Source organism: Moschus berezovskii, chromosome 9, assembly GCF_049115385.1.
Source record: "Moschus berezovskii isolate FMDL1 chromosome 9, NW_MosBer_1.0, whole genome shotgun sequence".
Taxonomy (NCBI): Eukaryota; Metazoa; Chordata; class Mammalia; order Artiodactyla; family Moschidae; genus Moschus; species Moschus berezovskii.
In genome coordinates, this window is record NC_142468.1 from 68,041,741 (window position 1) to 68,069,555 (window position 27,815).

The 27,815-nt window shown below is 38.8% G+C and overlaps 1 protein-coding gene across 2 annotated transcripts in view; it reads left to right on the forward strand.

Moving 5' to 3' along the window:
• The window catches only part of EXD1 (exonuclease 3'-5' domain containing 1), a 47,674-nt gene extending 24,139 nt beyond the window's left edge, over window positions 1-23,535 (forward strand). For both annotated transcript variants that reach the window (XM_055436915.2, XM_055436918.2), the window contains 6 exons: window positions 2,234-2,320; window positions 10,075-10,179; window positions 10,256-10,336; window positions 13,203-13,346; window positions 14,040-14,231; window positions 21,480-23,535. In XM_055436915.2, the coding sequence (XP_055292890.2) occupies window positions 2,234-2,320; window positions 10,075-10,179; window positions 10,256-10,336; window positions 13,203-13,346; window positions 14,040-14,231; window positions 21,480-22,112 (1,242 nt within the window). In that variant the 3' untranslated portion in view covers window positions 22,113-23,535. The remainder of the gene's footprint in view (window positions 1-2,233; window positions 2,321-10,074; window positions 10,180-10,255; window positions 10,337-13,202; window positions 13,347-14,039; window positions 14,232-21,479) is intronic.
• Window positions 23,536-27,815: the final 4,280 nt, after the last annotated feature.

Below are 27,815 nucleotides of genomic sequence, written 5' to 3' on the forward strand. Positions count from 1 at the left end.
AGAGGAACTCAAAAGCCTCTTGATGAAAGTGAAAGAGGAGAGTGAAAGGTTGGTTTGAAGCTCAACATTCAGAAAACAAAGATCATGGCATCTGGTCCCATCACTTCATGGGAAATAGATGGAAAAACAGTGGAAACAGTGTCAGACTTTGTTTTTTTGGGCTCCAAAATCACTGCAGATGCTGATTGCAGCCATGAAATTAAAAGACGCTTGCTCCTTGGAAGGAAAGTTATGACCAACCTTGATAGTATATTAAAAAGCAGAGACATTACTTTGCCAACCAAGGTCCGTCTAGTCAAGGCAATGGTTTTTCCCGTGGTCATGTATGGTTGTGAGAGTTGGACTGTGAAGAAGGCTGATCGCCGAAGAATCGATGCTTTTGAACTGTGGTGTTGGAGAAGACTCTTGAGAGTCCCTTATACTGCAAGGAGATCCAACCAGTCCATTCTAAAGGAGATCAATCCTGGATGTTCATTGGAGGGACTGATGCTAAAGCTGAAACTGCAATACTTTGGCCACCTCATGCGACGAGTTGACTCACTGGAAAAGACTCTGATGCTGGGAAAGGTTGGGGGCGGGAGGAGAAGGGGACGACGGAGAATGAGATGGCTGGATGGCATCACCGACTCTGTGGACATGAGTTTGAGTGTACTCCGGGAGTTGGTGATGGACAGGGAGGCCTGGCGTGCTGTGATTCATGGGGTCGCGGAGAGTCGGACACGACTGAGCGACTGAACTGAACTGAACTGAACTGGGTTGTTTTTGCTTTTTTGGCTGTTATGAATAATGCTGCTGTGAACACACATTGTACAAGTCTTTGTGTGGGCATGTGTTTCCATTTCTCCCGGATAGATAATTACAAGTGGAGTTGCTGGTTCATATAATGATTCTGTGTTTAACTCTTTGAGGATTGGCCGGTACTGTTTTGCAAAGTTGCTGCACCATTTTACTTTCCTACTAGCAGGACATAAGGGTTCCAATTTCTCCACATGCTCACCTACACTTATTATCTGTCATTTTAATTATAGCCATCCTAGTGGTGTGAAGTAATAATACATCTTTGTGGTTTTGATTTGCATTTCCCTGAAGGATAATAGCATTAAATATATTTTCATGTGCTTATTGGCTATTTTTAACAAATTTTTACTGGAGTATAGTTGACTTACAATGTTGTGTTAATTTCAGGTGTACAATAAAGTAAGTCGGTTCTACATATGTCTACTCTTTTTTTTTAAAGATTCTTTTCCAATTGTATATTTTCTTTAGAGAAATATCTATTTCATTGTCATTTTTATTGTTATAAGAGTTTTTAATATGTCAACAGATGCTTCAAAGGCTCCATGACAGCAGCAAAAAATAAGATGAGAACCTTTGCTCTGGAAATTTAAAGAGCTGGTTGGAAATTCTTATCAATAGGGAAATACAGCCTTTGTTCCTGGTTTTGCAGCCGTCTTATTGATTGAGAATGAAACTGAAATTCAGTCCCCTTTTTTAATCATTGATGAAAGATACTCAGAGTATAGAAACTTTATGCTCTGAAAAGAAAGATACTGTGCTAGTGTACATTGCTTTGCCCTTCTATTCTTGAGTAATTTATCTACCTGTAAAATGGGGAGAATCTTGTGTCATATAAATATTTTCATGGATTATGGAGTAAGGATTTTAGAATTGTATAATGTTTTGAAATATGATAAGATTGTAGGTAATAAGAGGACCAGCATGTGTTTTGGGGATACTCTTATTTCAGTTTTGAGTAATTTAATGAATCCAAGACTTTAAAGGATCTGTTGAGTCTGTGTTTTTCTCATTCTGAGCAGTAGATACTGTGAGACTCAGCCACTATGAGTTCCCTTTTGGTACAGTAAATTGCCCTGTGTTAGTTTGCTGTTTTTTGCATGAAGAATCTTGCCATAAGGACTAGAAATTGTTCACTGTAACATCAGTGGTGACAAAAAGTATCTGAGTTTGCAACTCTTATTAGCATTTGTGATAAGAATTATTTATTTTCCAGTTGTGGAATACCTTTGTGAACACTGAAAAGAAGATCAGAGATATTCAGTGTGATGTGTGTGTGTGTTTGTGTGTGCATGAAGCAAACGTGTTTGGGATTTTGTAAGTTTAAAAAGTATGATCCAATTTGTTTATTTCTAGCAATTTTACTTGTGCCATTCATGATGTCATAATTGCAGCATTTATTTCCTGGAGATTTTTATTTTCTTCCTTTTCTCATCAGATGCTCCACATCAAGAAGCAAAGTGTCCTGAGTGTGGCAGCAGAAGGAGCTAATGTGTGTCGTCATGGGAGACTATGTTGGCTTCAGGTGAGAGAGTTCTTAAAACTTTTGAAATAATTGTAGATTCACTGGTAAATTTATTTTTTCTTTTTATGTCACCCCAGTGTTGCTGTCCTGTAACTTGTTTGGAATGTCTTTCAGTTTCCTCATACTTTTTATTATTTTCAAAAGGAAAGAGCTTTATAATCATCGGTTAAGTCTCATAGGCTCTACTTAAGGTCTTCTTTCTCAGCTCTGTTTTCTTGCCTTAGATATGTAGAGAATTTCTTATCTTTCCTTCTGGTTGGTAACTTTCCACAGTAGATTTCTGCCACATCATTTTCATTTTCCTGGATCAAGGAGATGTCAGATGAGGGTTTCTATTATATCCAAAGACGTTTGTACTGAGCCTTGAATAGCTAGAGGATGGGTAACCACATTTGGATCAAACTCAGCAGCATCAGTATTTAAGGGGTGTGTGTGCTAAATAGCTTCAGTCATGTCTGGCTCTTTGTGACCCTATGGACTGTAACCTGCCAGGCTCTCCTGTCCATGGGATTTTCCAGGCAAGAATATTGGAGTGGGTTACCATGCCCTCCTCCAGGAAATTTTCCCTAACCAAGAATTGAAGCCTTGTCTCTTAGTTTCCTGCATTGGCAGGTGGGTTCTTCACCACTCGGGCCCCATGGGTTGATATTTAAAGGGGGAGTGGGCCAAAAAAACCAGCTGAATTCCCAACCAATGTCCGCTATCTCTTGAATGAAGACTTACATCAGCCTACCTTGTTATTCAACTCTGCCTCAGCTCCTGGTGTTTTTCAAACCTCTTTGCTGTCTAAGCAGCCTGTTACACTTTTAATAACTCCCAGTAGTTGACAATATCCCGAGACCTGTCAGTGTCCCCATGTAGATGATCTCAGCACACAGACTCAGGGTGACTGGAAATGAACCCTTGGCCATCAGCTTTTTAAAGTATGTAAATATATAAGGTCCTATGGAACCACAGCATGAGAAATGCTGGGCTGGATGAAGCACAAGCTGGAATCAAGATTGCCGGGAGAAATATCAATAACCTCAAATATGCAGATGACACCACCTTTATGGCAGAAAGTGAAGAACTAAAGAGCCTCTTGATGAAAGTGAAAGAGGAGAGTGAAAAAGTTGGCTTAAAGCTCAACATTCAGAAAACTAAGATCATGATATCTGGTCCCATTACTTCATGGCAAATAGATGGGAAAACAGTGGAAACAGTGGCTGACTTTATTTTGGGGGGCTCCAAAATCACTGCGGATGCTGATTGCAGCTGTGAAATAAAAAGACGCTTACTCCTTGAAAGAAAAGTTATGACAAACCTGGACAGTATATTTAAAAGCAGAGACATTACTTTGTCAACAAAGGTCTATCTAGTCAAGGCTATGGTTTTTCCCATGGTCATGTATGGATGTGAGAGTTGGACTATAAAAAAAACCGAGCACCGAAGAATTGATGCTTTTGAACTGTGGTGTTGGACAAGACTCTTGAGAGTCCCTTGGACTACAAGGAGATCCAGCCAGTCCATCCTAAAGGAGATCAGTCCTGGGTATTCATCTGAAGGACTGATGTTGAAGCTGAAACTCCAATACTTTGGCCACCTGATGCGAAGAGCTGACTCATTTGAAAAGACCCTGATGCTGGGTAAGATTGAGGGCAGGAGGAGAAGGGGACGACAGAAGATGAGATGGTTGGATGGCATCACCAACTCAATGGACATGGGTTTGCGTGGACTCTGGGAGTTGGTGATGGACAGAGAGGCCTGGTGTGCTGCAGTTCATGGGGTCGCAAAGAGTCAGACACAACTGAGCAACTGAACTGAACTGAACTGATGGGACCACAGCATAAACCTTGCTGGCCAGTAGAGCTGGGCAATCTGGAGATGTCCCCTGCATGGCAGTTACAGAAATCAGGACTCCAGACGAGTGTATCTGCCCTCTTCTGGGTGATATCGGCAATCTGTAGCGAGGGAAAGCATTGAGATGGAGTCCACAGCTTATGTTCCTTGAGAGCAGCTCCAAAGGCCACTAAAGTGTACCAGCCCTGGAACCTGCCCCTCAGGCTGAAGCTCCAGGGCAAGCAAAGAGCTCTCCTTCACAGAAAGACTGGAGCATGTGCCCCAGTCCACTGTCTGTGTAGTGCCCTTAGCGGGGGTCATGGTAGCCTGCCAAGAACTGTCCCTCCAATTGCCCCAGTCCTGTTCAGTTCAGTTGCTCAGTCATGTCCGACTCTCTGCAACCCCATGAATCACAGCACGCCAGGCCTCCCTGTCTATCACCAACTCTCGGAGTTCACTCAAACTCATGCCCACAGAGTCGGTGATGCCATCCAGCCATCTCATTCTCTGTCATCCCCTTCTCCTCCTGCCCCCAACCTTTCCCAGCATCAGAGTCTTTTCCAGTGAGTCAACTCGTCACATGAGGTGGCCAAAGTATTGCAGTTTCAGCTTCAGCATCAGTCCTTCCAATGAACACCCAGGATTGATCTCCTTTAGAATGGACTGGTTGGATCTCCTTGCAGTTCAAGGGACTCTCAAGAGTCTTCTCCAACACCACAGTTCAAAAGCATCAATTCTTCGGTGATCAGCTTTCTTCACAGTCCAACTCTCACATCCATACACGACCATGGGAAAAACCATAGCCTTGACTAGACGGACCTTTGTTGGCAAAGTAATGTCTCTGCTTTTTAATATACTGTCTAGGTTGGTCATAACTTTCCTTCCAAGGAGTAAGTGTCTTTTAATTTCATGGCTGCAATCAGCATCTGCAGTGATTTTGGAGCCCAAAAAATAAAGTCTGACACTGTTTCCACTGTTTTTCCATCTATTTCCCATGAAGTGATGGGACCAGATGCCATGATCTTTGTTTTCTGAATGTTGAGCTTCAAGCCAACCTTTTCACTCTCCTCTTTCACTTTCATCAAGAGGCTTTTGAGTTCCTCTTCACTTTCTGCCATAAGGGTGGTGTCATCTGCATATCTGAGGTTATAGATATTTCTCCCAGCAATCTTGATTCCAGCTTGTGCTTCTTCCAGCCCAACGTTCCTCATGATGTATTCTGCATATAAGTTAAATAAGCAGGGTGACAATATACAACCTTGACGTACTCCTTTTCCTATTTGGAAACAGTCTGTTGTTCCATGTACAGTTCTGACTCTTGCTTCCTCAAGAGGCAGGTCAGGTGGTGTGGTCTTCAAGAAAATTAAAGATTCCAAGGGAACATTTCATGCAAAGATGGGCTCGATAAAGGACAGAAATGGTATGGACCTAACAGAAGCAGAAGATATTAAGAAGAGGTGGCAAGAATACACAGAAGAACTGTACAAAAAAGATCTTCACGACCAAGATAGTCACAATAATGTGATCAGTGACCTAGAGCCAGACATCTTGGTACGTGAAGTCAAGTGGGCCTTAGAAAGCTTCACTACGAACAAAGCTAGTGGAGGTGATGGAATTCCAGTTGAGCTATTTTAAATCTTGAAAGATGATGCTGTGAAAGTGCTGCACTCAATATGCCAGCAAATTTGGAAAACTCAGCAGTGGCCACAGGACGGGAAAAGGTCAGTCTTCATTCCAATCCCAAAGAAAGGCAATGCCAAAGAATGCTCAAACTACCGCACAATTGCACTCATCTCACACGCTAGTAAAGTCATGTTCAAAATTCTCCAAGCCAGGCTTCAGCAATATGTGAACCCTGAACTCCCAGATGTTCAAGCAGGTTTTAGAAAAGGCAGAGGCACCAGAGATCAAATTGCCAACATCCGCTGGATCATGGAGAAAGCCAGAGAGTTCCAGAAAAACATCAATTTCTGCTTCATTGATTATGCCAAAGCCTTTGACTGTGTGGATCACAATAAACTATGGAACATTCTGAAAAAGATGGTAATACCAGACCACCTGACCTGCCACAGTCCTGTAGGACCCAGAAATACAAGCCACCCCAGCACCAGAGCCATGCCATCAAGGGGCATCCTCTGGTAGCAGTCTCAAAAACCAGGGAACCAGACACACAAAATACAGAGGTAGCGACTTTTAACATATTGAAATATTTCTGTTTTCCTTTTTCTAATAATTTGTCATTGTTCTCTCTTTATTAATTAGTTTTACAAATTATTAACTTTTATTATACTAAATAAAGATTTTGCTCTCTATAACACCCACATTCCGTAGAGCCTACCAATGTAGCTACATCCCAATTTTTAAGAATTTTTATTTTTATATAACTTTTTATAAGAATACAACTGATTTTTTAAAAATAATTTGATTAATTTATTTAATCTGGCTGTGTTGGGGCTTCATTGCCGCATGGGCTCTTCTTTAGTTATGGCAAGCAGGAGCTACTCTCTAGTTGTGGTGCATCGGTTATTTTTACGCTGGTGGTTTCTCTTCTTATGGAGCTAGGCTTTAGGGCAAGCAGGCTAAGTAATTGCGGCTCCCGTACTTTAGAGCACAGGCTCAATAAGTGTGGTGCACAGTCTTAGTTGCTCCTCAGTGTCTGGGATATTCCTGGATCAGGGACTGAACCTGTGTCTCCTATATTGGCAGGTGAATTCTTTACCACTGAGCCACCAGAGAACCCATATTTTTTTTATAATTTTTAAAGGTTACTTTCCACTTACAGTTATTACAAAATTGTTGGCTGTATTCCCCATGTTGTACAATACGTTCTTGAGCCTGTATTACACCCAATAGTTTGTACGTCCTGCTCCCCTACCCCTATATCCCCCACTAGTTTGTTTTCTATATCTGTGAGTTGACTTCTCTTTTTGTTATATTCACTGCTGCTGCTGCTGCTGCTAAGTCACTTCAGTCGTGTCTGACTCTGTGTGACCCCATAGACAGAAGTCCAGCAGGCTCCCCCGTCCCCGGGATTCTCCAGGCAAGAACACTGGAGTGGGTTGCCATTTCCTTCTCCAATGTGTGAAAGTGAAAAGTGAAAGTGAAGTCACTCAGTCATGTCAGACCCTCAGCAACCCCATGGACTGCAGCCTACCAGGCTCCTCCATCCATGGGATTTTCTAGGCAAGAGTACTGGAGTGGCTTGCCATTGCCTTCTCCGGTTATATTCACTAGTTTGTTGTATTTTTAGATTCCACATATAAGTGATATCCTACAGTATTTCTCTTTCTGTGTCTGGTAACGCCTTCCAGGTCCATCCATGTTGCTGTGAATGACTAAAGTGTGTTCTTTTTTGTAACTGAGTAGTAGTCCATTGTGTGTGTGTGTGTCTCGCACCACTTCTTTTTCCTTTCACCTGTTGATGAACACTTACGTTATTTCCAGGTAATAACCTATTGTAAATAATGCTGCTTTGAACATTGGGTTGTGTGTCTTTTTAAATTAGTGTTTTTGGTGAGGTGTTTGGTTTTTTTTTTCAGTGGGGGAATTTATGTCCCAATTTTTGATTAAGACAGGATTCAGGCTGTATATGACTATGTAAACATTGCTCCTTGTTGAGCCAGTAAGATTGTTCTTTTCTTGACCAACCTTTTGTTTTTCATAGAATTGATAATTGGAGAAGGAAATGGCACCCCACTCCAGGGTTCTTGCCTGGAGAATCCCAGTGACGGGGGAGCCTGGTGGGCTTCCGTCTGTGGGGTCACACAGAGTCGGACACGACTGAAGTGACTTAGCAGCAGCAGCAGCAGCAGCAGCTTTGTTTTCCTTTCATTTGTGGCTAAGCCTTCCCATAGTTTCCCCTCAGAATAGTTTTTCACAGGCTTACATCTATTCTGATAACCTGGGCTGCATTTTTGTCTTGAAGCCATCTTCCCTGGAACCCTCTATCCTCTAGTTCCAATGCAAGCTGGTGATGTCAAGCTGGAAGCTACAAGGGAAGAGGCCTGGAGGCTCAGAATTCAGTGTGCAGACTCATTTCTGACTCCATTACCAGCCCTCTGCCCTCTTCTATATCTTATATTCCCAACCCTAGAGCCTCTCTCGTTGAATTTATCCAGAGAATATATCTCTGTCCTCCATGAGAATGGAAAGGCGTAACTTAGAGACTTACTTATACAGACCTTCAGCCCATTGCCTTATTTCTAACTCCTCACTTTTCTTAGTATCTGGCACCTTCAATTCCTAAACCTTTGTTTTCATTTTGTGTTTCTTTCTTTGTTCTGTTTTGTTTTTCCTAATCTGATTTCTTTCTGTCAGTATTTCCCCCTGCTTTTCTTTAAATTATTTAAATGTTTAACCTACATCTGTGGTCAAATATTTTCAGTTATAACATTATGTCCTAAGGTGAAGGTAGTGAATATTTGTTTAGAGTCATAAAGGTTTTTTTTTTTAATTATTGGCACAATTCTCAGGTTTGTTTCTGGGAGTCCATCCTAAATAATTCAAAATATGGAGAAAAAATTCTGTATGAACCGGTTCGTCTTGGCAGCATTTATAGTGGTGAAAAGTCAGAAGCCACTTAAATAATTAACAGTAGGAGATAATACAGTATATTTGATAGATCTTATGTGGCTGCCAAAAGTTGACAAATATAGTATAGAAAAATGTTTGAAAGTTTATGAGAGAAAAAAGCAGGGTATAGATTTGAATGCATATTATTAGAGTCATATACATTTTATATGAAAAAAAGGAAGGGAGTGTTGTACTGCATGATGCAATGATTCACTGAAAAGATGGATAACAACCATCCTCCTGGTTGGCCTGGTAATTGTAACTGTACCAACAGTAGCTCCTGAAATGAAAAAGATGCCATCCGCCTGTCCCATAACTGGCTCTCAAGACCTATTTGGATCTGTTCTTACCTTTATTCTTTGACTCAGTACATTATACAACTATATAACCTTTGTGACTTTTATAATCAGAAAAGTGAAGGTGAAGTCGCTCAGTCGTGTCCGACTCTTTGCAACCCCGTAGACTGTAGCCTACCAGGCTCCTCCATCCATGGAATTTTCCAGGCAAGAATACAGGAGTGGGTTGCCATTTCCTTCTCCAGAGGATCTTCCTGACCCAGGGATCGAACTCAGGTCTCTAGCACTGTAGGCAGAAGCTTTACCATCTGAGCCACTGCAACCTATAATTCTTAAAATTGTATAAAATTGATCAAAGTGACAGTATTTCACATGCTACCATTTGTGCCAGCCTGTTTTAAACTGCTAGAGGACAAGGATCTTCTGAGTAATTTTATGTAGCACCTCACATGACCATGCTTGTTATGGAATTCAGAGAAATAGCATTTTGTGTTATTGAGAATTAAATATTGTTAGTTCCCCTTAAACCTATAATTCCAGAATATTAGGATGCCACAGGTGAAACGTAAAACATTAAAAGAGAAAAAAGCTAAAGGCCAACCACCAACTTGTCCTTTTCTTTCCTTTGAAAGATCACAGAGATAGTGTATTTGTGGGTCTGTAAAAAACATATTTATTTTGTATTGGAGTATAGCTGATTAACAATGTTATATTTTCAGGTGCACAGCAAAGGGACTCAGTCCTGCATATAGATTTCCATTCCTTCCCAGACTCCCCTCCCATCCAGGCTGCCATATAACATTGAGCAGAGTTCCCTGTGCTATGCAGTAGGACCTTGTTTGTTATCCATTTTAAATATAGAAGTGTGAAAAAGAAAAGTAGCAATGTGGACTTGTTGATCCCAGTGAGGGTTTTTTCTTTAACTTAAGATGAATTTAAACCTATTTCCCTAAGAGTCAATGAGTAAGTATTGTTTACTTTAAAAATGTGTCTTTCTTGACCCTATCTTTCATGTCTTCCTCTTCCCTAGTTCTGTCTTATAATGCGTGTCTGAATGGTCTATTGTAGGTGGCCACAAATAGCCGGGTTTACTTGTTTGACATTTTCCTTCTGGGTAGTCGTGCTTTCAACAATGGACTTCAGATGGTATTAGAAGATAAGAGAATTTTGAAGGTGAGTGTGTCAGCTGATTCATCTGCTAGTAAGAGTAATAACAAGGTTCTAATAACTCTGTCTTCTGATTCCTTAGGTTATCCATGATTGTCGTTGGCTTTCTGATTGCCTCTCTCATCAGTATGGAATTTTGCTGAATAATGTCTTTGACACCCAGGTACATGCAGGGAAATGCTAGGATCAATCCATTGTACATATGGTTTCTGTAGAAAATAAGTGTTGTCTGATGAATGATTGAAGTCTTTTTGTGTGTGCCTCATTCCTTCCCATTTCTCCTGTATTATGTTTGTACAATATGAGAACATTTGGTGAACTGTAGAAGCACTGCAGAAAAGTTATTTGTAAGTATTTAGCGTTTTTTTCCTTCATTTTGCTCCAAAATTTGTCAAATAAGAAGCAAGCTCTAAACTCTATAACATTCAGAAACTCAAACAATTTTGGGGTTATTTGGAAATCTGACACGGACTCTTACTGTGAGGTGAACAGTTGTGTCTATGCCTTTACCACACATGTATCAGTTAAAGTGACAGTTGCTCAGTTGTGTCCAACTCTTTGCAACCCCATTAACTGTAGCCTGTCAGTCTCCTCTGTCCATGGAATTCTCAAAGCAAGAATACTGGAGTGGGTAGCCATTCCCTTCTCCAGGGGATCTTCCCATCCCAGGGATTGAACCTGGGTCTCCTGCATTGCAGGCAGATTTTTTACCATCTAAGCCACCGGATATCAGTTAAGGCTAATGGCTAATGGGCTTCTAGCTCAGGGATGCAGGTTGTCCTAGATGTGCCCCCAAAGCCTATTCTGGCCCCAAATAGCCTGAAGATAAGTGATTTTTCTCTGGTCTAAAGGACCTAGAGAAAAGACTCTGATGCTGGAAAAGGTTGGGGGCGGGAGGAGAAGGGGACGACGGAGAATGAGATGGCTGGATGGCATCACCGACTCTGTGGACATGAGTTTGAGTGTACTCCGGGAGTTGGTGATGGACAGGGAGGCCTGGCATGCTGTGATTCATGGGGTCGCGGAGAGTCGGACACGACTGAGCGACTGAACTGAACTGAACTGATACTAGATGTGAGAGTTGGACTGTGAAGAAAGCTGATCGCTGAAGAATTGATGCTTTTGAACTGTGGTATTGGAGAAGACTCTTGAGAGTCCCTTGGACTGCGAGGAGATTCAAACTGTCCATTCTAAAGGAGATCAGTCCTGGGTGTTCATTGGAAGGACTGATGCTAAAGCTGAAACTCCAATACTTTGGCCACCTCATGCGAAGAGTTGACTCACTGGAAAAGACTCTGATGCTGGGAGGGATTGGGGGCGGGAGGAGAAGGGGACGACAGAGAATGAGATGGCTGGATGGCATCACCGACTCGATGGACATGAGTTTGAGTGAACTCCGGGAGTTGGTGATGGAGAAAGAGGCCTAGCATGCTGTGATTCATGGGGTTGCAAAGAGTCGGACACGACTGAGCAACTGAACTGAACTGAACTGAATTGATACTAGATTTAGAGCTGATCTGGGTTTCTGGTTTGTCTGTGAGAGCCATAAAACTACTAATTTTCATTATGTATTCTTTAAGTTCTTCTAATCTTTTAGATTAATGCCATGAAAGGAAGATCTTGAATATATAAACCTTTAAAGAGAAATTCCTAGAAGTTCAACTTTATGTTATTGTATGTGGTTGAAGTTTGCTCTATATGTATCTGCTTATAATAAAGTTTGTGCCAGAGGACCTGTGGGTCTTCTTTCAAGAGCATTCACTGTATAGAGATTGCTTCTTTGCTAACTCCAGAATATAAAAGAATTGCTTATCATTCCCTTGAGGTCATTCAGCTTCTTGATTAGAGCGCATATATGTTGTCTAATGAAGACATTGTCATGTCTTTTATTATTATTTTTAAAAGTCTTTACTGAATTTGTTACAGTATTGCTTCTATTTTCTGTTTGGGGTTTGTTGTTTTTTTTTTTTTTTGGTCATGAGGCATGTGGGATCTTAGTTCCCCAACCGGGGATTAAACCCTCATCCCCTGCATTGGAAGGCAAAGTCTTAACCACTGGACCACCAGGGAAGTCCCTGGCATGTCTTTCCATATTTTTCTTTTCATATTTTCATAGTGCAAGAAGCAGGAATTCAGAATTATTTCAGTTTGTTTTCCTTTAACACAGTGTATTAGTTTTCTGTTGCTATTGTAACAATCACCATAAACTTTGTGGCTTAAAACATAAATTTACTCTCCTACAGTTCTGGAGGTCAGACATCTGAAATCATTTTCACCAGGTGAAAGTCAAGGTGTCCTCAGGGCTGGTTTCTTCTGGAGGCTCTGAGAGAACAATCTGTTTCCTTGCCTTTTCAGCTTTCACCTGTACTTTGGCTTGTGACTCCTTCCATCTTCAAAGTATATCACTCAAATCTCTTCTTTCATCATCACATCACCTTCTCCTCTGACTGTAATAAAATCTCCCTCTGACTCATCTTATAAGAACATTTGTGATTATGTTTAGGGCCCACCCAGATAATTCAAGTTCATCTCCCTATCTCAGTATCCTTGACAGATACAAAGTCCATTTTGCCATTAATGGTAATATTCACAGGTCCAGAAATTAGGATGTAGATATCTTCAAGGGCCATTATTTAGCATACCACAGACAGATAAATAATGGTTATAATTCTTAATTTTATTAGCTTTCCTTACCAAAACTTTACCAGAGTTGCTAATAAGTAGAAGTGATCCTTTAATTTTATCTTCCTTTCCCCATTCATTGAAGGCACCAAAGAGTAATAAATAACCATTACGCAGGCAAATAAAAGAAGTGGAAGAGAAAATAGGGACACATTAAAGTTGCATGGTCCTTTTTCTTTTCTAATTTCTCAGAATAAGTTAACCTAACATTCTGATGGCATTGTCTGTCACATGGGTCCTTGAGAAAAATGGTATTTAAAGATATTTCTCCAAATATATTTGTCATGAGATAGCTGTCTGTAATATAGTCTATGGATTGGTCTGTTTATTCTTTTTGAATACCACAGGTAGCAGATGTCCTTCAGTTTTCCGTGGAAACAGGAGGCTTTCTTCCAAACTGCGTTAGTACTTTACAGGAGAGTTTAATCCGACACCTTAAAATAGCCCCTAAACATCTCTCCTTTCTGGAAGTGAGACAAAAATGGATTCGAGTGAGTATTAAAGTATGTCTCATATGACATTAATATTTTCAAGTGTTTTGTGAGTGGGATTATTAGCATATTATATAGAAAAATGACAGCTTCTATGAAAAGCATATGGACATTGCCAAAATCTTAGTTGTTTCAAATGGAAGCAGTTTGTGGTCTCAAGTGGGAAAAAACCAGCATCCAGATTTGTTGGTTAAAGTACTTTAAAATAAATTTTCAAGTTGGATAAGAGGGGATTTTATTGGGAATTTGGATTAAGGCACTGGAACAAAAATCATGCCAATTACTTCTCCCAAAATTAGATAGATTTTCTTCAGCTTCTAATAGCCTTGCATGTAAACTTAAGTCATAATCATGTTGGCTGCAGTTTTGGCCATATAATCAGTCCTGCTGCTTCCAGTTTTGCGTGAGAAGCCCTGATCTCTCTCTCTCTCAAGCCCTCTCTCTCCCCCTATCCACCTTCTTCCCTCCTTCCCTCCCCCTCAGCTTTCCCCCATGACATACTCACACTCAAATGTATACACACAGTATGTTTGTGTATGTGTGTATATTCTCAGAAGGCTACCCATAGTGTGAAAGTAGAAGGTAATAACTGAAGAAAATGACAGTAATGGTGATTTAAGTTAAGCAACACTTAAATAAACCATTCTTTAAAGTTTTTTTAAGATTCTGAGAAAATTGTTTTGATATCTCTAGGAAAACCCAGAACTGTGGTTCACACGACCTGTTTCACCTTCTTTGCTGAAAATTTTGGCTTTGGAAGCTACCTACTTGCTCCCCCTTCGCTTGGTACTCTTGGATGAAATGATGTCTGACCTAACTACCCTGGTGGACGGATACCTAAACACCTACCGAGAAGGGTCTGCAGACCGACTGGGAGGCATGGAGGTAGGTACCACTCTGTGGCTTTGTTTTCAAGACTTCTGCTTTCTCATGGGGGGGGGTCACACTGATAACCACTCTTCACAGCTGCACCAGATTTTTTTCAGCAGACTTGATGATAAATATTCTTGAAGGGCTTAATGCAGCTACTTGAGCACTTTTTTTTTTTTACCATATATATATATATATGTATATATATATATTTTTAATGATCACTGACACTTATTTCATATGATACAACTGGTGACGTGCATTTCAATAAAAACTAAAAGTATGTGCTGGAAGTCCTAACTCCTTTGTTAAATATTATAAAAACTTTTTGACAATATTAAATTATATTTACAGTAAATATATCTTTCAAAGAAAGGGTAAATTTAATATTTCATTAGTATTTTTATGAACCCAACACAATATAAGAAAACTTATATTGTTGATAGACTATTGCATTAAGGCCAAATCTTGCCCATTTTTACACAGTTCACAAACTAAAAATGATTTGTAGAGTCTTAAAGGATTGTTAAAAAGAAAAGTGTGCAGAAGCCATGTTTGTGGCTTACAAAGCTTGAAGTATTTTCTATTTGACTCCTTACATAAAAAGTTCACAGGCTGCTGCTTTAAACCATTCTTATTTAGGAATATTGATACAAAGTCCTAAATAAAATAATAGCATTTTTTATACAAACTCCATTCGATGTATTACACTTTTTTATTTTTACAAATATTTATTTATTTTATTTTGGCTGTCCTGGATCTTTGTTGCTGCACAGGCTTTTCTCTAGTTGGGGAGAACAAGGGCTACTCTTCATTGTGGCATCTGGACTTCTTGTTGTGGCTTTTATTGTTGCAGAACACAGGTTTTAGTGTACGTGAGCTTCAGTAGTTATGGCACATGGGCTCAGTAGTTGTGGGTTCCTGAGCTCTAGAGCAAAGCCTCAATAAGAGTAGTGCACAGGCCTAGTTACTCTGCCACATGTGGAATCTTCCTGGATCAGGGATCGAACTCATGTCTTCTGCATTGGCAGGTGGATTCTTTACCACTGAGCCACCGTGGAAACCCCTATACTTTTCTATTCTATTAATGTGTCTCTGGATTTTAGTTATAAGCATGGTTTAATATTATGTTCATAATATTTAGTAATTGATAGAAAATATTATGGGCTTCCCCGGTGGCTCAAATGGTAAAGAATCTGCTTGCAATGCAGAAGACCTGGGTTTGATACCTGAGTTGGGAAGATCCTCTGGAGGAACGCATGGCAACCCATTGCAGTATTCTTGCCTGGAGAATCCCCATGGACAGAGAAGCCTGGCAGGCTACAGTCCATGGGGTCGCAAAGAGTCGGACATGACTGAGTGACTATATTAAATTCTCTGTTTTACTAGGGCCAAGAATGTCTTATGATTATCTCATAAATGCTGAGAAGGTTATTTTGTAATTTTTATGTATTTTGCTCTCACTATTTAGCAAGAAAAGAACAACATAGAAGTCCTTGTATAGTTAGTTTGATTGGAGAATTTTAATGTTTTTCGTTTATCACTGTAAAGGACAGTTTTTTATCTTTTTAATATTTTACTCTCACTGTTATTGCTGAAAAAATTTGATAATTTTCTATGTACATTGTTGATTAAAGTTGGAATAGATACTTTAACATGATAAAACATATCTCAAGCAAGAAGATTATATAATATTTGATTGGGAACATTAATATCAAGAAAAATGCAAAATTGGTGACTATAACCACTACTTTAGTAGTTTCTGAAGCTATTAGCCAGTGGGATTAGGAAAAAAAAATGAACTATAAAAATAGAACAAGAGGAACAGGAATTATGACTTGCTCATGATACGTTCGAATACTAAAGAGAATCGACTGGAAAAGACTGCCACAAACAAAAAGGCAATTTGGTAAAGGGTACAAATATAACATAAAATTAATAGCTTTCCTATACCCATTTATACAGCTAGAGAAGATAATGGGAGAAAAACATTCATTTATAATTGTAATAAAAAATAGATTATATAGAGATGAAGAAAATGTTTAAGTATTACCGAATGGTGTAAAAGAGGATTTAAATGTGTGGGGACATTAAGTATTTTTGCCTATCAGTTATTCCTGAATTAACTTTTAAATTTAACTTTATTATAGGAAAGATATTAAAACTGTAATTATTTTGATAAACTGTGATTATAATGTTTATAGGGATAAATAAACATAAAGAAGAGTAGTCCTGTCAGATATTAAAACATATTATATGTCCACGTTAAATGTCAGTGATAACATGTATAGGCAAATCAGTGGAAGAGAGGAGAGAACCCCGACATAGATTTCATATATATCAGTAATGATTGGGATAAAGGTAGAGTTTCCAATCAGTGAGAAAAAGATTATTTAGTAAATGGCTTTAGACAATTGACTAACCATTGTGGAAGGAGGAGAATCAGAGTTGTAGTGTTACATCTTTTGCTTCTGCTGCTGCTAAGTCGCTTCAGTCGTGTCCAACTCTGTGCAACCCCATAGACGGCAGCCTACCAGGTTCTCCCGTCCCTGGGGTTCTCCAGGCAAGAACACAGGAGTGGGTTGCCATTTCCTTCTCCAATGCGTGAAAGTGAAAAGTGAAAGTGAAGGCGCTCAGTTGTGTCCGACTCTTCGCGACCCCATGGACTGCAGCCTACCAGACTCCTCCGTCCATGGGATTTTCCAGGCAAGAGTTCTGGAGTGGCTTGCCATTGCCTTATCCGAAATCCCATGGATCAAGTATTTATATAAAAAATGGAATTATGAAATTACTGGCAAAAAAGATTAAAAGAAAATTATCTCACAGTAGGAAAATGTCTTTGCCAACTTTATCGAGGAAGAGTTGACAAAATTATGTATACTTAAAGTCAATGAAAGAGTGCGAAATGCAGTACTTAGATGCATCTCAAAAACAACAGAATGATCTCTGTTCGTTTCCAAGGCAAACCACTCAATATCATGGTAATCTAAGTCTATGCCCCAACCTGTAATGCTGAAGAAACCGAAGTTGAATGATTATATGAAGACCTACAAGACCTTCTAGAACTAACACCCAAAAAAGATGTCCTTTTCATTGTAGGGGACTGGAATGCAAGAGTAGGAAGTCAAGAAACACCTGGAGTAACAGACAAATATGGCCTTGGAGTAGAGAATGAAGCAGGACAAAGGCTAATAGAGTTTTGCCAAGAGACTGCGCTGGTCATAGCAAACACCCACTTCTAACAACTCAAGAGAAGATTCTACACATGGACATCACCAGATGGGCAATACCGAAATCAGATTAAGTATATTCTTTGCAGCCAAAGATGGAGAAACTCTATACAGTCAGCAAAAACAAGACCAGGAGCTGACTATGGCTCAGATCATGAACTCCTTATTGCCAAATTCAGACTTACATTAAAGAAAGTAGGGAAAACCACTAGACCATTCAGGTATGACCTAAATCAAATCCCTTATGATTATACAGTGGAACTGACAAATAGATTCAAGGGATTAGGTCTGATAGAGTGCCTGAAGAACTATGGATGGAGGTTCGTGACATTGTGCAGAAGACAGGGATCAAGACCATCCTCAAGAAAAAAAATGTAAAAAATCAAAATGGCTGTCTGAGGAGGCCTTACACAAATAGCTGTGAAAAGAAGAGAAGTGAAAAGCAAAGGAGAAAAGGAAAGATATACCCATTTGAATGCAGAGTTCTAAAGAATAGCAAGGAGAGATAAGAAAGCCTTCCTCAGTGATTAGTGCAAAGAAATAGAGGAAAACAATAGAATAGGAAAGAGGTCTATTTTATTAATAGGAAAGGTCTATTCAAGAAAATTAGAGATACCAAGGGAACATTTCATGCAAAGATGGGCTCAAAAAAGGACAGAAATGGTAGGGACCTAACAGAAGCAGAAGATATTAAGAAGAGGTGGCAAGAATACACAGAAGAACTATACAGAAAAGATCTTCATGACCCAGATAATCACGATGGTGTGATCACTCACCCAAAGCCAGACATCCTGGAATGTGAAGTCAAGTGGGCCTTAGGAAGCATCACTACGAACAAAGCTAATGGAGGTGATGGAATTTCAATTGAGCTATTTCAAATCATGAAAGATGATGCTGTGAAAGTGCTATACTCAATATGCCAGCAAATTTGGGAAACTCAGCAGTGGCCACAGGACTGGAAAAGGTCAGTTTTCATTCCAGTCCCATAGAAAGGCAATGCCAAAGAATGCTCAAACTACCGCACAATTGCACTCATCTCACACGCTAGTAAAGTCATGCTCAAAATTCTCCAAGCCAGGCTTCAGCAATACGTGAACCGTGAACTTCCAGATGTTCAAGCTGGTATTAGAGAAGGTAGAGGAGCCAGAGATCAAATTGCCAACATCTGCTGGATCATTGAAAAAGCAAAAGAGTTCCAGAAAAAACATCTATTTCTGCTTTATTGACTTTGCCAAAGCTTTTGTGTGGATCACCACAAACTGGAAAATTCTGAAAGAGTATTTCCTCTGAAGGAATACCAGACCACCTGACCTGACTCTTGAGAAACGTGTATGCAGGTCAGGAAGCAACAATTAGAACTGGACATGGAACAACAGACTGGTTTCAAATATGAAAAGGAGTACGTTAAGGCTGTATATTGTCGCCCTGCTTATTTAACTTATATGCAGAGTACATCATGAGGAACCCTGGGCTAGATGAAGCACAAGCTGGAATCAAGATTGCCAGGAGAAATATCAATAACTTTATATGCAGATGACACCACCATTATGGCAGAAGGTGAAGACCTAAAAAGCCTCTTGATGAAAGTGAAAGAGAAGAGTGAAAAAGTTGGCTTAAAACTCAACATTCAGAAAACTAAGATCATGGCACCCAGTCCCCTCACTTCATGGCAAATAGGTGGGGAAACAGTGGAAACAGCGTCAGACTTTATTTTTTTGGGCTCCAAAATCACTGCAGATGGTGACTGCAGCCATGAAATTAAAAGACGCTTGCTCCTTGGAAGGAAAGTTATGACCAGCCTAGATAGCATATTAAAAAGCAGAGACATTACTTTGCCAACCAAGGTCCGTCTAGTCAAAGCTATGGTTTTTCCAGTAGTCATATATGGATGTGAGAGTTGGACTATAAAAAAAGCTGAGCACCGAAGAATTGATGCTTTTGAACTGTGGTGTTGGAGAAGACTCTTGAGAGTCCCTTGGACTACAAGGAGATCCAACCAGTGCATCCTAAAGGAAATCAATCCTAAATATTCATTGGAAGGACTGATGTTGAAACTCCAATACTTTGGCCACCTGATGGCGAAGAACTGACTCATTTGAAAAGACTCTGATGCTGGGAAAGATTGAAGGCAGGAAGAGAAGGGCATGACAGAGGATGAGATGGTTGGATGACATCACTGACTCAATGGACATGAGTTTGAGTAAACTCTGGGAGTTGGTGATGGACAGGGAGGCCTGGTGTACTACAGTCTATGGGGTCGGAAAGAGTTGGACACAACTGAGGGACTGAACTGAACTGAAAGTGTACATCATTATGATATGACATACATTGTAGAATCATTACCAACATTAAGATAATTAACACATCTATCACCTCATGGCTACTTTTCTCTATGTGTGTGCTGAGAATGCTTAAGATATACTCTCAGCAACTTTCAAGTATTAACTATAGTAACCATAGTGTAGATTAGATCCCCAGAACTTATTCTTAAAACTGAAAGTTTTTACCCTCTGACTTACATCTTCCCATTTCCCTTTCCTTCAGCCCCTGGGAACCACCATTCTATTTTCTGTTTTTATGAAGTAACATGTTTGGTGCTTTTTTTTTTTTAAGATTTCATCTAGCAGTGATTCCATGCATCATTTGTCTTTACCTCTCAGTCTTATTTCACTTAGCATAACCCTCCAGGTTCAAATATATTATTCCAAATGGCAGGACTTCCTTCTTTTTAATGACTGAATAATATTCTATTGTGTGTGTATATATACACCACATCTTTATTCATTTGTCTGTTGATAGACACAGGTTGTTTACATATCTTGACTATTGTTAATAATGACACATTGAACAATGAATGTACCTGTCTCTTTGCGATCCTGTTTTCATAATCCTTCAAATATGTACCCAGACATAGGATTGCTGGACCATATAATAGTTCTATTTTTAATTTTTTGAGGAACCTCCATACTGTTTCCGATAGTAGTTGTGCCAGTTTGCAGTCCTCTCAACAGTGTATGAGAGTTCCCTTTGTTCCACATTCTCACCAATACTTGTTTTCTGTATTTTTGATAATAGGCATCTTAAGAAGTGTTAATAATATCTCATTGTGGTTTTGATTTGCATTTCCCTGGTGAATAGTGATATTGAGCACCTTTTCATGTACCTATTGACCATCTAAATATCTTCTTTGGAAAATTATCTATTCAAGTCCTTTGTTCACTTTTAAATTAGATTATTTATTTTTTTGCTATTGAATTGTATGAGAGAATGCTTTTCTATGCAACAGAAATACTCAGAATTCAAAAAAGATAAATTTTTGACTTCAAAAATTTTGTATAGTGAAAATACTGTGAACAAAATCAAAGAGCAAGCAACCTGGGAAAAATTATTTACCTCATAACAGAGAGCACATTTTCTTAATATATCCTTTATTGTAGCATTTATGTAATGACAAGATACTGGAAACAACCCAAATATCCATCCATAACGGTTTGGTTAAACAAATTATGGTATATCCATACAGCCATTAAAATTGCCAACATGGAAAAATCTCTTAAAACAGATTTCTTTAGTTGGAAAAATCAAGATGGAAAAAATATTGCCATTTGTATAAAATATTTTTAGAATTATCAAAATAAAAAGTTGGAGGATAATAAAAATTGAAAAATATAATCCAATGAAAAGATTTTTAGTAAGAAATCAAATATGCAAAGGCTGTCTCTGGGAGGCTCACAAGAAGGTGCTTTTTACAGGGTGTACCTGCTAAGGCAGTTGGGGCAAGATTGGAATGGACCCTTACTTTTTTTGTATAACCTTTATGCGTACACACATGCACAACATACAAAACTGGATTCAACATATTTAAATTACTCAAAAAATAGTACTACTATAGTTGAAGACACTAGAGGGTGCCATAAGAACACATTTGAATAGATGCTTGCTTGCCAAATACTGTTTAGTAGAAGTGATTTTATTTAAGGACTATATTTAGAACTTTAGTTATAGTAGACTTGTGTTCATTTTCTTTTCTTAGCCTACATGTATGGAGCTCCCGGAGGAACTGCTTCAACTCCAGGACTTTCAGAAGCAGCGCAGAGAGCGAGCGGCAAAAGAATATAGAGTAAATGCGCAGGGACTCCTAATAAGGACAGTACTACATCCAAAGAAATCAGTGACAGAGACAGCAGGGAAAGAGGGAAAAGTACGAGGTTTCTTACTTTATAAAAATTCTACACAAGATAAAGCCCCAAATATTACATCTCATGAGGATGTAAATTTACTGAAAGAAGAATCTAAGAGTAAACAAACCACGGTAGAGCCTCTACCTCCTACAAAGGAAGATGCCGGCGAGAATTCCAGTTACAACCTAAATTACCCTGAGTCAGAGGGGGTTAAAGACCAGAGAATAACTCGAAAAGAAGAGTTTCAGACAAGTTTATCTTTGAAAGAGGAGATAGAACAGTTATTGATGGGGGGAAACAAGGAAGATCTAAAAAGTACAAAACAAGATGTTTCAGCGTCTCCTTCCCTTCCTCAGGAAACCAGAGTGTCTCCCAGTGACATTTTTCATCCTTTTAGAAAAGCTGTGTTTCCCACACTTCCTCCTTGCTCAGCTTTGGAAAAGACTGATTCCTGGTTAAATCCAGATTCTCCCAATCTGCCTTAGAGATCTACAATTTGTTTTTGAGGCCATGAAGGTGGCTTATTTCCTCTGTCATCAGGGTCTTCCTCAGTGCTTAAGTTTCTCATGTTGTAAATTCAGTTTTGCCTCAGTCACAGTCTTTAGGGAAAATTAAATCCTCTTACTTTCTGTATTCCTGGAATTTGATTAGGATGGGAATGAATAAGTTAAATAATGGAAGAAGTAGATTTTCTGATTATGTCACTCTGTAGAAATGTTCCCTGTGGCCAGACTAAATTATTTCTCATAATTTGGGTTTAAAAGATTTGAAGAAGGGAAAAATTTTGGACTTAGTGTCTGGAAGAACCTATACTTTAAATTTTTTGGTTGTATTTTTTGGTTTGAAGGGGGTTGGTAAAACTCTTAGCCAGAAGTTAAAAAAAAAATGATACCCAACAAGTTTATCAGAACTTTTTTCCTTTTTAAAATACTAATAAGTACATTTATCAGGTATACTTCAAGAAAGCTGAAAAATCCAACTTTATTTTTTAATTTAAATTTTCAGTCTGTCTTATGTTATAGACAAACAATAGTTAATGTTACTACAGGAATCAGTATAACAGTTCTAGTTTCTTTTCATTTCATTTACTTTTAGACAATTTTATCCTTTTTCCTAAAAAGTAGGGGCTTCTTTAAAGTATGTCTATGATGTAGACTTTAGGTTTGATTGCACTCTGTTTGCCTGGAGATGGTATGCTTTCTTAGGGTGAAAAGAAGGCAAGTTGTCCTGAGTCTTTTTATATTGAATACTTTCAACTCGCATTCTTTTGTGTATAATAAGCAATAAACCTGTTTTGTCACTAGGTTATCTCTCACTTTTCTTCATTGTGTCATGGTAGGAGTAAATTGGAATGTTTCTGCATTTCTGAATCTGGGGTAGAAATCTGTATGTGTTTTTTTTTTGTCCACACTACACAGCTTGTAGAATTCTAGTTCCTCGACCAGGGATCGAATCTGGGCACCAACAATGAAAGTACCTAGCCCTAACCACTGGTTCACCAGGGAATTCCCTAGAAATTTGGTAATTTGACTATTATACAGGCCTCTATTATTTATTGCACTCAGGGAAAACTTAGAGACAGTCTTCAGTTAGGAACATCCTTGTCTGTGCTCATTGATTCTGTCGTGAGTACCACTGAAAGAACGTCCAGCTGTGCCTTCCAAACCCCAGAGCCCAGATCTGATCTGAGCTTAAGATGAAGTTAGGCCTAAGAGCTGTCAGCTCAGCCCTGTGGGTGCTGTGTCTCACTTTGTCCATAGTTTAGAAGCTCATTTGGAGCAAAGGTGATTTCTGGTTCATCTTGGATGAATGCATTTTCAGGGTGATCCCAGAAAGTGGTTAATCTAGGTTTACTCTGGGAAGGACATGGATATCTGTGAAATATGTAGAACTGATTTAGCACCTTATGGAACCATACCACACACAACATTTATACATGTTTGTATACAGGCTAGAAAGAAAAATGTAATGTTCTTCATATCTAAAAAAAGAAGTTTTTCTTTATGTTCTGTGAATGTAAAGAACAACAGGATTCTGTTGGACCTTTGCTGTACTGCTCAATATGGTAGCCACTAGCTGTATGTGGCTATTTACATTTAAAATTAAATTGATTAAATGAAATAAAATTAAAAATTCAGTTGTACTTGCTGTATGTTTCCATAAACCCAGTGGCTCCTACTTGCTACTCAATAGTTCCATATAACCTGGAGCTACTTGGGTAGCTGTATTGAATATCACAAATACAGAACATTTCCATCATTTCAACAAGTTCTATTGGACAGTGCTATTTTGAGAGGTACTTTGACTCCCAGAACTAAAGGAAACTTTTGGGTTTCAGCGTAGTATTTTCTTAGTGAAACACTTTTATAACTGGAACTGCATTTTTCTCTGTACATTTCTTCATTCTAGCCTGGAGTCCTTACTTAAATTCCATGTGATCAGATCCTACCATGAAACTGTCCTTTCCTGGATCCGTTCCATTCCGTCGCTCAGTCGTGTCCGACTCTATGCGACCCTGTGGACTGTAGCCTACCAGGCTTCTCCGTCCATGGGATTCTCCAGGCAAGAATACTGGAGTGGGTTACCGTTTCCTTCTCCAGGGGATCTTCCCAACCCAGAGATCGAACCCAGGTCTCCCGCATTGGAGGCAGACGCTTTAACCTCTGAGCCACCAGGGAAGCCCCCCCCACCCTAGAATGTATAAAAATACTTGGGTGACTCAAGCCCTGTTGTTAATGCTCTGTGCCATTACTCAGATGTCTAAAGTTTGCTCAGAATTTTGGGAAATCTTTGGTTCTTGACCCAACTCGTTGAGTTCTTACTCTGTATTTTTCTAGGTGAGAGTTCATAAACCATACTGCCTGCATTCCCAAACTCTCTTGGAGTCTTGCTTCATTCTGCACCAAGTTTCTACATCTGTCCTACTCAGATCTCACCTTTCTGAACTGACCTTTCTGTATATGATATGCAGGTAGAGAGTCTCACGAGCAATCTATCCTTTTGGCTTAGGAATTAGGAAACAGTTGAATGAGTTCCCTGAAGAAGAATCCTGCTCTGAGAATAGAAACAATGTTTCTTGCTTCTTGGTCCTTTCAATGTTCTTTCAACTATGGTGTGAAAAATCATTGCAGCAGCTTTGCCTGGGATCTGCCTATGGGCTTGGTAAATCCTAATATTACACAATAGAATTTTAGTGCTCTATATATAGGCCTATCGTTGTTTTGACGTGAGGCAAGTCTCAGCAGAAAGCCAAGATAAGACCCAGTGCAAACTTGGGGATCTGAGGATGATTATCCTTGTATACTTATAAAAATGCATTTATTATAAAGGTAACATCAATAAACACCTTACAGAAAAATTAGAAAATAAAGAGAAAAGTACTCAACAATCATCCCATATTAAACAACCCTTCCTAACATTTTGGCACTTTTCTTTCAATTTTTTCTCTCATTCTCTGTCTATCTCTACACACACACAGTCATAACCATACCATAAATACATTTATTGTGTTTTTATATCGATTATTTTTCCATTTTATAATCCTAACAACCAACATTTTATTATTTTTTTACAACCAACATTTTAAGAGTGTTTCATTTTAAAATTAATGTGCTGTTAAATAGAATTTGGAAAATAGGAAACTAAGAAAAAATTTAGTTTCCCCTAAATTTAGTCAGATGGCATCAGTGGCTCAATGGACATGAGTTTGAGCAAGCTCCAGGAGTTGGTGATGGACAGGGAAGCCTGGCGTGCTGCAGTCCATGGCATTGCAAAAAGTCAGACATGAATGAGTGACTGAACTGAACTGAAGAAAAACTATATTCATTTCTCTCACCACACTGAAAAAGCAGGTAATATTTTTGTTAATATCAGTGTTTATACTTAGGTTTCCCCCCGTGCATAGTTTTATATATATATAGTATGTAGTTGTATATATATATATCATGTATCTGATAAGGGAATCAAAGCCAAAATATCCTAAAATTCAACAACAACAAAAATGATTTAAAAACGGACAACAGGCTTGAATAGACATTCCTCCAAAGAAGACATACAAAATGCCAACAGGTACATGAAAAAATGCTCAGCATCACTAATCATTAGAGAAATCCAAATCAGAACTACAGTGAGATACCATCTCACACCCATTAGGATGGCTACTATGAAAAAACAGAACGTAAGTGTTTGCAAGGTTGTGGACAAATTGGAACTCTTGTACGCCACTGATGGGGGTATAAAAATGCGGCTACTGTAGAAAATAGCATGGTGGTTGCTCAAAAGTTAAAAACATAATTACCATATCATCCAGCAATTTCACTTCTGGATGTATACCCAAAAGAACTGAAAACAGAGTCTTGAAGAGAGATTTGTTTCGCATGTTCATAGCAGCATTATGAACATAGGCAAAAGTGTTCATCAATAGATGAATGGATAAGCAAAATGTGGTATATACATATTATGAAAAATAATTCAGCCTTAAAAGGGAAGGAAATTCTGCAGTGTTCTATGACGTGGATAAAACTTGAGAACATTATGGTCAATGAAATAATCCAGTCACAAAAAGTAACTATGAAGTGTCTAGAGTAATCAAAATGATAGTGACAGGAAGTAGAATGGTGGTTTCTGGGGCTGGGGGAAGGAAGAAATGAGAAGTTATTATTTAAAGGCTATAGAGTTTCAGTTTTGTAAGTTGAAAAGATTTATGGAGATTGATGGTTGTGATGGTTGCACAACAATATGAATGTGCTTAATACCAGTGAACAGTACATATAAAAATGAATGAGATGGTAACTTTTATATATGCTTTAGCATGTATTTTAAAATTGGGGGGGAAAACTAACATCACACTTACAATGATGAAAGTCTGAATGTAGTCCCCATATAATGGAGAACAAGAAAGGATATCTGCTTTCACTATTTCAATTTAAAATTGTACCGTAAATACTAACTAGTAGAATAAGGCAAGAAAAAGCTTATAGATTATAAATTTTAAAGGTAAAATTTATTTTTGCAAGACATGATCATGTGAACATAAAATCCTAAGAAATGTACAAAATGCTACTAGAATCCATAAGTGAATTTAGCAATATTACAGGGTACACTGCCAATATAAAAAAAGTGTGAGTATAAAAAATAATACTAGCAATGGTTAATTAGTAACTGAAATTTAAAAAAATACCATTTACAATCATGTATATTAACATCATACCTTTAAAGACAGGTTTAATAAAACATATGCAAGACGTGTATTGAAAACTACAAGATATTTCTGAGAGAAATTAAAGAAGACATAAATAAATGGAAAATACCACTGAAGGCTCAGCACTGTTAAGATGTAAATTATTCTGAAATTCTAATAGATTTATTTATTTATTACAAATCCATAGATTTATTACAATCACAGTCAAAATCCAAGCAGGCTTTATATAGAAATTGATGCACTCAGTCATGTCTGACTCTTTGTGACCATATGGACTGTAGCCTGCCAGGCTTCTCTGTCCATGGAATTTTCCAGGCAAGAAATACTGGAATGGATTGCCATTTCCTCTTCCAGGGAATCTTCCCAACCCAGGGATAGAACACTCGTGTCTTGTACCTCTTGCACTGGCAGGTGGATTTTTTTATCACCAGCGCCACCTGGGAAGCCCCATAGAAATTGACAGGATGATTCCAAAACTTATATGGCCATGAAGTCAAGCAACTCAGATTGGGATTTGAACCCACTCTTTTAATTGAGATCACACACCTGGTCTCAGGACTTAATGAAGCTCAGGTTCTTTATGTCTCATCACAGAAAGAATTCAGTGAGAGACAGAGTGATAGGTAAGAAGTGGATTTATTTAGCGAGAAACACACTCCACAGACAGAAGTGTAAGAGTGTAAGAGTGGCCTTACCTTTTACCAAGAAAATAAAGTCTTTCACTGTTCCCATTGTTTCCCTGTCTATTTGCCATGAAGTGATGGGACCAGATGCCATGATCTTAATTTTTGAGTGTTGAATTTTAATCAAGCTTTTTCACTCTCCTCTTTCACCTTCATCAAGAAGCTCTATAATTCCTCTTCGCTTTCTGCCATATAAGGGTGGTGTCATCTGCATATCTGAAGTTATTGATATTTCTCCTGGCAGTATTGATTCCAACTTGTGCTTCATCCAGCATGGCATTTCGCATGATGTACTCTGCATATAA